This window comes from Piliocolobus tephrosceles, chromosome 10 (genome assembly GCF_002776525.5).
Source record: "Piliocolobus tephrosceles isolate RC106 chromosome 10, ASM277652v3, whole genome shotgun sequence".
Classification (NCBI taxonomy): Eukaryota; Metazoa; Chordata; class Mammalia; order Primates; family Cercopithecidae; genus Piliocolobus; species Piliocolobus tephrosceles.
This window is the reverse complement of record NC_045443.1, coordinates 6,719,796-6,731,580: the sequence shown is the minus strand read 5'-3', so window position 1 is coordinate 6,731,580 and position 11,785 is coordinate 6,719,796. Positions and strand designations below refer to the sequence as shown.

The window sequence follows — 11,785 nt, the reverse complement described above, 5'->3', positions numbered from 1 at the left end:
TTTAACAATCAAATAATGTACATTCTAATACCACAGTGCCTGGTTCTTAGTAAGTGATTTGTTTTTCTAAGACCACCAGAGTGGGCACAAAAGAACCAGCGAGTAGGCAAGGCTAAAAGCAAAACTGCAAATTTATTCTTTGGTCATCTAGCTTCAGGGACCGGAGCTGGGGGTGGGGGGGCGGAGTTTCTAATACAGTCCCGACAAGAGTGGGGGCTGAGAAAGCCCGCCCCCAGCGTATCTGCTGGGAGCGACTTTTCTAGGAGTGGAAGGGCAATAGGCAGGGCACGGGCATGTCGGGGGAGGGGGGGCGCTCCGCAGGTGCCACCAGGTAAATCTTGGTCTCTTCGGATTGACATCACCTGGTGCATGCCTGATTAATCTGCACCTTCCCGGGCGTCAGCTGCATTTTCGCACACACGGGTAAAAGCCGGTGATGAAGAACCCGGAAATGTGCCATCTTGCCTCCGTTCATCCAAACAGTAAGTGCTCAATAAACGCTAGCTATGTTGCCATTCTTTTAAGTACTAATAACAAGCAAGTCTCTTAGAATGCCAAACACACACGTTACCAGAGCTACATTTTCTCCTGTGAGAAGTTTAGGGCTGCCAGAGCTGATGCCTAAGGCCCAGCCAACTATACTTTTCTGGTAGAGATGGAAATAGAGCTGACTGGAAGAGGAAGTGAAGATCTGGACTAGACGGTGGTTAATGTAGCTGCACGTTAGGACCACGTGGGGGCTCTTTTAAACAACCTTGTTCCGGCTCCATCCCAGACCCATTAAATCTCAATCTGGCAAGTAAGACCCTGCACTGCTATTTTTTTCATTAAGTGAGGCATAATTTACACACAATAAAATGAACAAATATATATATATATATATTTTTGAGACAGTCTTGCCCTGTCACCCAGGCTGGGATGCAGTGGTATGATCTCGGCTCACTGCAACCTCCGCCTCCCGGGTTCAAGCGATTCTCCTGCCCCAGCTTCCCAAGTAGCTGGGATTACAGGTGTGTGCCGCTACACCCAGCTAATTTTTGTATTTTTAGTAGAGACGAGGTTTCGCTATGTTGGTCAGGCTGGTCTTGAACTCTTGACCTTGTGATCTGCCCGCCTTGGCCTCCCAAAGTGCTGGGATTACAGGCGTGAGCCACCACGCCCAGCCAAAATGAACAAATCTTGAGTGCCCACTCAGGTTTGACAGTCAAGATGCTGAACACTCCCATTACCTAGTACCCTCTTTCCATCAATTCCTCTTCCTCTCCCACTATCATTTTCTGAATGCTATCACCATCAACTAGTTTTGTCTGTTCATAGAATTCATATAAATGGGATCATACAGTATGTATTTTCTTATATGTGTGTCTGACTTATTTTGCTTAATGTTTCTGGAATTCTTCCCTGTTTTTTTGCATGTATCAGTTCCTTTTTATTGCTGAGTGGTTTTGATGAGCCTATTCCGGTTGAGGGGCTGCCTGATTCAAACATCGTTCTTTGCTCAAGTAAACTCTGTTAAATTTAATTTTGTCTAACGTTCTTCTTTTAACCATTAAATAATGTACATTCTAATACCACAGTGCCTGGCTCATAGTAAGTGCTCAATAAATGCTAGCTAGGATTGCCATTCTTTTTCTTTTTCTTTTTTTTTTCAAGACAGGGTCTTGCTCTGTTGCCCAGGCTGGAGTGCAGCCACATGATCACGGCTCACTGTAGCCTCAAACTCCCAGACTCAGGCAATTCTTTTGCCTCAGTCTTCTGAGTAGCTGGGACTACAGGTGTGCACCACCACATCTGGCGAATTTTTGTATTTTTTGTAGATACGAGGTTTCTTCGTGTTGCCCAGGCTGGTCTCAAACTCCTGAGCTCGAGTGATCCACCCACTTGGCCTTCCAAAGTTCTGGAATTACAGGTGTGAGCCATCATGTCCCGCCGATTGCCATTCTTTTAATTAGCAGTAATGAGCAAGTTTCCTAGAATGCCAAACACACACCGTCAACACACCTTTGAGTTGCTTTAGGCTTTTTGGCTATTATAAATAAAATGGCTATGAACATTTATGTACAAATCTTATTTATTTCTTTTTTTTGAGATGGAGTTTCACTCTGGTTGCCCAGGCTGGAGTGCAATGGCAAGATCTTGGCTCACTGCAACCTCCGCCTCCTGGGTTCAAGTGATTCTCCTGCCTCAGCCTCCCGAATAGCTGGGATTACAGGCACGTGCCACCGCGCCCGGCTAATTTTGCATTTTTAGTAGAGATGGGGTTTCTCCATGTTGATCAGTCTGGTCTCAAACTCTTGACCTCAGGTGATCCACCCGCCTTGGCCTCCCAAAGTGCTGGGATTACAGGTGTGAGCCACTGCACCCAGCCTCATGTACAAATCTTCATGTTTTTCTTGCTCTTGTGTAGTAGCTAGGAGTGGACCTGGTAAAATATTCAGAAATGAAATTACTGGGTCATAAGGTAGATATGCATGTTTAAAATTATAAGCAACTACTAACTGGTCCTCCAAAGCAGTGGTACCATTTTATGCTTCTATCAGCAGCTTAGAAGAATTCCAGTTGCTCTCTACATCCTCGCTAACACTTATGTCAGTCTTTTTAATTTTAGCCGTTCTAATGGTACCTTATCATGGATTTAATTAGCATTTCCCTGAGGACTAATTATGTTGGGTAGCTTTTCAGGTGTTTAGTGACCATTTGTATATGTTTTTTGGTCATTAAATTTTTTTTTTTAATTGTTAACTTACAAGAGTTCTTTATATATCAAGATGATCTTTTCATTAGGTATTTTTCCTTTAAAAAACACCTTGAGATATAATTCACATGCCATACAATTTACCCACTTAAAATTCAATCGTTTTTAATATATTTCACAGAATCGTGCAATTATTAGTACAATCAATTTTAGAACATTTTCATCACCCCCAAAAGAAACCCCGTACCCTTTAGCAGGCATTCATCTTTCCCTCCCATCTACCTAACCCCTAGCCCTGTGCAACCACTAGTCTACTTTCTGTCTATAGATTTGCTTATTCTGGACATTTCCTATAATTAGAATCATGCTATGTGTTGTCTTCTGTGACTTCTTTCATTTAGTATAATGTTTTCAAGCATCATCCATGTTGTAGCATAAATCAGCACTTAATTCCTTTTTATGTGCCAAATATTATTCCAGTGTATGGATACACCACATTTTATTTATACTTTCATCGATTGATGGACATTTGGGTTATTTCTACTTTTTAGCTATTAGGAATAATAGTGGTATGAACATTTGTGCACATTTGTGTGTGTAGTTGGGGGACATATGCTTTCATTCTCTTAGGAGTGGAATGGATGGGTTATATGGTAACTCTATATCTAACTTTTTGAAGAACTTCCAGATTGTTTTCCAAAGTGATTGTATCATTTTATATTCTCACTAGCTGTGTACAGGGTCAGAATCTTTAAAAAATGTAGGTGTATTCGGCTGGGCGCGGTGGCTCACACGCCTATAATCCCAGCACTTTGGGAGGCTGAGGTGGGCGGATCACAAGGTCAGGAGATCGAGACCATTCTGGCTAACATGGTGAAACCCCATCTCTACTTAAAAAAATACAAAAAATTAGCTGGGCGTGGTGGCGGGGGCCTGTAGTCCCCGCTACTCAGGAGGCTGAGGCAGGACACTGGTGTGAACCTGGGAGGCGGAGCTTGTGAGCCATGATTGTGCCACTGCACTCCAGCCTGGGTGACAGAGCGAGACTCTGTCTCAAAAAAAAAAAAAAAGTAGGTCTGTTCATAAAGTGCCTACTACATAGGATTGTTGTAGGGATTATTTGTTAGATATTTTTCTTACAAGAGAATTTTGCCTACCCCAAGATCAGAAGATATCTTCCATCCTCTAGAGTGTTTATGGTTCTGAATTTCATGTTTAGGTTATGATCCATCTTGAATTAACTTTTGCCTGTATAGTATAAGGTAGAGATTGAGGGTCATTTTTTCCCCCCAATACAGTATTCAGTTGTTCTAGCAGAATCTGCTAATAAATTTTATTTTCTCCACTGAATTGAATTGGTGTTTTGGTCAAAAATCAGTTGACCATCTATGCATGAGTCTATTCTGTTCCATTGATCTATTGTCTCTCCTTACCAAGAACCACATTGTTTTGATTACTGTGGCTTTATAGTAAATAGTAAGGTCGGGAGGAATACATTTTCCAACTTGGCTCTTCTTTTCTAAAATTTTCTGGCTATTCTAGATTGTTTGCATTTCCAGATAAGTCTTAGAACCAGCCTGTCAGTTTCTTTAAAAATATCTGCTGGGGCTAGGTGCAGTGGCTCACGCCTACAGTCCCAGCACTTTAGGAGGTTGAGGCTGGTGATTGCTTGGGCTCAGGAGCTGGAGTCCAGCCTGGGCAACGTGGTGAAACCCCCTCTCTACAAAAAAATACAAAAATTAGCTTGGTGTGGTAGCATACTTGTAGTCCCAGCTACTAGGGAGGCTGAGGTGGGAGGATTGCTTGAGCCCAGGAGGAAGCTGCAGTGAGCAGTGATTGTGTCACTGCACTCCAGCTTGGGTGACAGAACAAGATCCTGTCCAAAAAAAAGCTGGAGTTTTGATAGGGATTGTGTTGAATCCATGGAGATATATATATATATATATCTCCACTTATTCTGAACTTTGATGTATTTCAGCTGGGATTTCAATATATTTTTCAGTCTTGCACATCTTTTGTTATATTTATTTCTATGTATTTGATGTTGTTTCTGTTATTTAATATTGCTGTTGTATTTCTGGTTTTCCAGTGTTTTGTTGCCAGCATGTAGAAATGCAATTATGTTTTTTGAGACGGAAATGCAATTTTTTTTTTTTCAGATGGAGTCTTGCTCTGTCGCCCAGGCTGGAGTGCAGTGGTGTGATCTTGGCTCACTGCAAGCTCCGCCTCCCAGGTTCACGCCATTCTCCTGCCTCAGTCTCCCGAGTAGCTGGGACTACAGGCGCCCTCCACCACGCCCGGCTAATTTTTTGTATTTTTTTAGTAGAGACAGGGTTTCACCGTGTTAGCCAGGGTGGTCTCGATTTTCTGACCTCGTGATCTGCCCACCTCGGCCTCCCAAAGTGCTGGGATTACAGGCGTGAGCCACCGCACCCGGCCTAAATGCGATTAATTTTTGTTGTGTATTTGTTTTGTACCCTGCAACCTTGTTCAGCTTATTAGTTCTATACTTGTTGTGTTTTGGTAGATTACATCCCTGACGCCCTGCTACTCTGGACTTTCATGATGGAGATGGTAATAGGAACTGTATTAAGAAGGAATGTAGGGATTTACTGTGAGCTGTGTTTAATTTATGGTGTTTGGGCCGCACCCGAAACACATTAGAACAGTCTTTGGAGGAGGGAGGCGGGGTGGGTGCGGCATCCTGTATTTTTACAGTTGGAGATTCTAAAAGCGCAGTTGTGAACTCTTGATTCAGGTGCCAAGCGGCACGCCGAAAGGCCACTCCCCTGCGGGGATCAGGGCCGGATGACTTGGGCACCGCGGTCACGCCGAGGCCGAGGCCCCCACTCTTCTCCTCCTTGGGAAAGGGCAGACAAGTTCCGGGTTCCCTTCTAGGTCCGGGCGAGGGGGAGGAGCGCCCCGCAGACGACAGGCGCCTCCTGCCTCTCTCCTTCAATAAACAGCCCACAGTAACGGCCGTCCCGGGCCGGGCTCGCCGCGGCCTCCGCCTTCCCGGCGGACACACCTGTTTACCCTTCACCGCCCGAGGGCCAGGAGGCGCCACGAAGACCCCAGCCCCGCCCAGGCTTCTCCGGGATGGACCCGCCTCCTGGGGCACAGATGAGGATCCTGACCCGCGGAGGGGCCAGACACTCGCGCCAGGGCCCCTGGCCTGACCGTCTTCCCCTCGCCCCTTCAGGTATCCGGAAATTAAAGAGGAGCTGGAGGAGCTGGACCGCATCACACAGCAGACGCTCTTTGACCTGTACAAATACGACTCCTCCCCCACCCTCGTGGCGGGCTCCCGCGGCCGTCGCGACCTGCGGGGCACTCTGCCGCACCCCTTGCAGCGCCTGAGGGTCCCGCTTCGGCTTCACGGGGCCCGTCAAGCCCGTAGCGCGGCCTCCAGCGTGCGGGACAACAACCCCCAAGTGGACAGGAAGGACTGGAAGATTGGTTTCCAGCTGGTGAGGCCCGCAGCGCCCAGGGGCCCGCCCCACCCCTCGCCGGCCCCTGGCCCCGCCCACCCATGGGCTCCGCTCCTTTCCGGACCCACCTGCGCAGCCCACTGACACCACGCGGGGCCTGGTGGGCTCGCGGGCAAAAAAATGAGTAAATAAATACACATAACAACTAGATAATTAAAATAACACCTGTTGGTGCTCCAGCTTTTGGGGCTTCCTCCCTGGGGTCCTGTGTAGAAACGTTTCAGGTGTAGGAAGTCAAATCTATTATAGAAAATGCACTTTTATTATTATTATTATTATTGTTTTACTGTTTCTGGTCCTTGATTCAAGAAGGAAAATGCAACTTTCTGAATTCCAGTCCCCACTAGTGGGACACAGTTGGGACCCTCCAGCGTGATGGAGAACAGGGCTAACAGCCCAAGATAGAGAAGGAGGAGACAGTAAAAAAAAGAAACTTAGCTGGGCGCAGTGGCTCATGCCTTTGGGAGGCCGAGGCGGGTGGATCACCTGAGGTCAGGAGTTCAAGACTAGCCTGGCCAACATGGTGAAACCCCATCTCTACTAAAAATACAAAAATTAGCCGGGCTTGGTGGCACGCACCTGTAATCCCAGCTACTCGGGAAACTGAGCCAGGAGAATTGCTTGAACCCGGGAGACAGAGGTTGCAGTGAGCCGAGATCGAGCCATTGCCCTCCAGCCTGGGCGACAGAGCAAGACTCCATCTCAAAAAACAAACAAAAAAAGGAAACAACTATTTTTTGAGACCGAGTTTCGCTCTTATTGCCCAGGCTGGAGTGCAATGGCGCAATCTCGGCTCACTGCAACCTCCACCTCCCGGGTTCAAGCGATTCTCCTGCCTCAGCCTCCCGAGTAGCTGGGATTACAGTCATCCACCACCACGCCCAGCTAATTTTTTGTATTTTTAGTAGAGACGGGGTTTCTCCATGTTGGTCAGGCTGGTCTGGAACTCCTGACCTCGGGTGATCTGCCCACCTCGGCCTCCTGAAGTGCCCTATTACAGGAGTGAGCCACTGCACCCGGCCCAATTTTCTTTTTTTTTTTTTTTAATATAAAATGAGTCTGGGCACGGTGACTCCCGCCTGTAATCCTAGTACTTGGGAGGCCAAGGCGTGCAGATCACCTGAGCACAGGAGTTTTAGACCAGTCTGGGCAACATAGTGAAACCCCATCTCTACAAAAAATACAACAATTAGCCTGTGTGGTGGCACAAGCCTGTAGTACCAGCTACTCAGGAGACTGAGATGGGAGAATCGCTTGAACTCGGGAGATGGAGACTGCAGTGAGCCTTGATCACACCATTGCACTCCAGCCTGAGTGACAGAGTGAGCCCCTGTCTGCCAAAAAAAAAAAGAAAGAGAGAGAGAGAGAGAAAGAGAAAGAAAGAAAAGAAAGAGAGAGAAAAAAAAAGAAAAGAAAAGAAAGAAAGAGGGAGGGAGGGAGGACCCAAGGAAAGGAGACAGGGAGGTTCCCACTAGTAAGAGTGGGCTGGGGACTAGAGTTCTAGTCCCAGCTCTTGCTGGGACAAATCTGTTGATCCCTCAGTCTTCCCATCAGTGAAATGGGAGGGAAAGTCTTGCTCCTCCCTGCGCCACCCCGGCAGGGGAGGTAGAAATGAACCCAAACTGTGTGTGTGCAGCTGCTGGTCTCCTTCCTGGCCTGCAACTCCCTTAATCCCACCATGCTCTCCTGGTCCATGCTCCTGGGGACTTCTGCTTCTCTTCCACTTCTGTCTTTCCCCGCTCCCGGCTTCCGACCGCCGTCCATCAGTCCTCAGAACCCCAGATCACTCATTCTTGGCCCTTGGCCCTGCCAAGGGGCTTATCCCCGGCTGCGTTTCCTCTCTGACTCTGGTCTCTGTGTCCAGTGCAACCAGAACAAATCAGACTGCTTCTACCAGACATACTCATCCGGGGTGGACGCGGTGAGGGAGTGGTACCGCTTCCACTATATCAACATCCTGTCGAGGCTGCCGGAGACTCTGCCATCCCTGGAGGAGGACACTCTGGGCAACTTCATCTTCGCCTGCCGCTTCAACCAGGTCTCCTGCAACCAGGCGTGAGTCAGTCTTGCCTGGCTCCTTGCTCTCCGCGGGGTCCCCTCCCCTGGGTCAGCCTCACGCCCTGCATGGGCAGGGCCCAGGAAATGCTTGTTGACTAAAAAAATGCCAGTGCCAGCAGGCCAGGGGAAGCACTGGCTTCGGGCCCACACCCTGCCCCAGAGAGCGTCCTGTGAACACCTGCTGCTCCCTGCACTGGTGGATCTGAGGGAAGCGGCCTCACAGGATGCCTTGGGAAGACTGGGACCTAAACCAAAGGCTGGAAGCATGGGTCTTGGGTCTTCTTTTTTTTTTTTTGGAGATGGAGTTTCACTCTTGTTGCTCAGGCTGGAGTGCAATGGCGCGATCTCGGCTCACTGTAACCTCCACCTCCCGGGTTCAAGTGATTCTCCTGCCTCAGCCTCCCGAGTAGCTGGGATTACAGTCATCCGCCACAACACCCAGCTAATTTTTTGTATTTTTAATAGAGACGGGGTTTCTCCATGTTGGTCAGGCTGGTCTCCAACTCCCGACCTCAGGTGATCTGCCCGCCTTGGCCTCCCAAAGTGCTGGGATTACAGGCGTGAGCCACCGCGCCTGGCCAGTGTCTTGGTCTTTCTAAGACCCTTTTCTCCCTAGCATCAAAGCTCAAAAGGGCGTAGGAGGTCGCCTGTCCCATACTCTGCTCCCCGAGCTGAGGCTGGCAGTAGTAGTGAGGTGGAGTGGCATGGGTTGAGGGACTCCCACTCTAGCTCTGTCAGTTCCTGGCCAGGTGACTCTGGGTGTATCATACCATTCTTCAGAGCCTATTTCTTTGATTGCAAAATGGAAGTGAACGACAGTTCACTGGAATGGAGCAGCTCCTCCAGCTCCTCTTTAATTTCCGGATACCTGAAGGGGCGAGGGGAAGACGGTCAGGCCAGGGGCCCTGGCGCGAGTGTCTGAGATTCATTCAATATTCAAAAAATGAGATTCATTCAATATTCATTCAACAAATAGTTTTGACTATCTGGGCTATGTGCCAGTCACTGTTCTAGGCATTTGGGCTACATCAAAGGAAAAACTATATAATCCGTGCCCCTTTGGCACTTTTACTCAAGTAGTGAAGATGATGACGATAACACTCATCTCAAAAGCTGCAGCAAGTGCGAGATACAAACGTGAGGGCACTTTACAGACCGCGGTAAATGATGGGTTTCATTACTCTTGTACTCAAACAGGTCAAGTGACTTGCCCTTGGGAATGGGCCGGCCCTGGCTAAGGATTCTTCCCACCCCACCACCCCTCGGGCATTCATTCTGTGAGGACCCCTGTTATAATGTCCTTGCAGTGAGCTCATAGCAGCTGCGGGTTCTCTGATGGCTGGGAGAGGCTGAGGCAAGGGGGGTCCCCTTCTGTAACCTCTGGCCTCCTCCCCCCCGCCTCCTCCTCCTCCTGCTCATTGATTTTCTGGAGCCATCTCCCTGCCTCCGCCTAGCTCCACTCTACAGGGGGCGTTCCCTCCCCTGTTGCTGAAGAATGGCCACAGGGCACGGTGTCACTTCTCACCCTTCACACACACTCTGCCCAGTACACGATTTTGTTCCGTCTTTAGTCTTTTTGTCTGTTTGAGGACAGAAACTACCCGCTGGGAAGTAAGATGGTAGCAACGCCTAAGCCTGAGTCAGCCCACACCTGCCACCAGGATCATCTAACCATCCTGGCGGAAAAGCGCACCTGTGCTTTTCCTATGCCCTCATCCGCTGCCCTCCCTTTGCTCTGTGTGCCTGCCTCCCCATCAACAGAAAGTCCATGGTTCATCTTTGTCTTGGCACTTAGGCACTTAGATCAGCTCAGAGCCTCATTTCTCGCCTGGGTTGTTATGCCCACCCCTCCACCCTACTGTGTTCTTCTGCCTCCAAATCATCCCTTCCTTCTGCAATCACAGGAGTCTTTGTACTTCATCCTTACTTCACGTCACCACACGGAACTATTCCAGTTAGTCCATTTTGTGTTGCTATAAAGGAATATCTCACCGGGCGTGGTGGCTCATGCCTGTAATCCCAGCACTTTGGAGACCGAGATGGGCGGATCACCTGAGGTCAGGAGTTAGAGATCAGCCCGACCAACGTGGTGAAACCCCGTGTCTACTGAAAATCTAAAAATTAGCCAGGTGTGGTGGCACGCACCTGTGGCCTCAGCTACTCGGGAGGCCGAGCCAGGAGGATCGCTTGAACCCAAGAGGTGGAGGTTGCAGTGAGCTGAGATCGCACCACTGCACTCCAGCCTGGGCAACAGAGCGAGACTCCATCTGAAAAAAAAAAAAAAGGAATATCTGAGTCTGGGTAATTTATAAAGAAAAGAGGTTTCATTGGCTCAGGGTTCTGCAGATTGTACAAGCATGGCACCGGCATCTGCTCAGCTTCTGGGGAGGCCCCAGGAAACTTTTACCCATGGTGGAAGGGGAGGAGAGGGGCCAAGAGAGAGAGACCAGGCTCTTGAACTAATTAATAGTGTGAGAATTCACTCATTACTGCAAGGAGGGTGCCAAGCCATTCAAGAGGGGCCCTCCCCTGTGACCCAAACACCTCCCACTAGGATCGCCTCCAACATTGGGGATCACATTTCAACATGAGATTTGGAGGAGACAAACATCCAAACTGTGTCCTGCTGTTTAAAATCCTTCAGTGTCTCTCATGGCCTCCAGCATCAAGCTGGAGCTCCTTAGCATGGCTTTCTCACCACTCTCCTCCCCCATAACTATACCCTTTCCCCTACCCTATAATCTTTTTTAATAACACTTTTATTGACATATAATTTACTTACCATAAATGTATCCTTTTAATATGTATAATTTAGTGATTTTTAGTGTATTTGGAGTTGTGTAACCATTACCATGACCTGTTTTGTTTTGTTTTCTTGAGACAGAGTCTCGCTCCGTCGCCCAGGCTGGAGTACAGTGGTGCGATCTCGGCTCACTGCAAGCCCTGCCTCCCGAGTTCACACCATTCTCCTGCCTCAGCCTCCCAAGTAGCTGGGACTACAGGCGCCCACCACCATGCCCGGCTAACTTTTTGTATTTTTAGTAGAGACGGGGTTTCACCGTGTTAGCCAGGATGGTCTCGATCTCCTGCCCTCGTGATCCGCCCGTCTTGGCCTCCCAAAGTGCTGGGATTACAGGCGTGAGCCACCGCGCCCGGCCACCACGACCTGTTTTTAGAACATTTTCCTCACCCCAAAAAGAAACCCTGTACCCATTAGCAGTTCTTCCCCATTTTCTCCCCTCCTCCAAGCCCTGAGAGCCACTGTTCTGCTTTCTGTCTCTATGGATTGCCTATGGCGGATGTTTCCCATAAATGGAATCTTACAATATGTGGCCTTTTGTGAGTGGCCTCTTTCATTTAGCATAACATTTTCTTTCTTTTCTTTTCTTTTTTTTTTTTTGAGACGGAGTCTTGCTCTGTCGCCCAGGCTGGAGTGCAGTGGCTGGATCTCAGCTCACTGCAAGCTCTGCCTCCCGGGTTTACGCCATTCTCCTGCCTCAGCCTCCCGAGTTGCTGGGACTACAGGTGCCCGCCACCTCGC

General features: G+C 48.7%; 1 protein-coding gene across 1 annotated transcript in view; it reads left to right on the top strand.

Moving 5' to 3' along the window:
• Positions 1-11,785, top strand: part of SCNN1A (sodium channel epithelial 1 subunit alpha) — a 31,986-nt gene that overhangs the window by 7,660 nt on the left and 12,541 nt on the right. The window contains exons 2-3 of the mRNA XM_023232456.3: positions 5,898-6,165; positions 8,051-8,241. Of these exons, the coding sequence (XP_023088224.1) occupies positions 5,898-6,165; positions 8,051-8,241 (459 nt within the window). The remainder of the gene's footprint in view (positions 1-5,897; positions 6,166-8,050; positions 8,242-11,785) is intronic.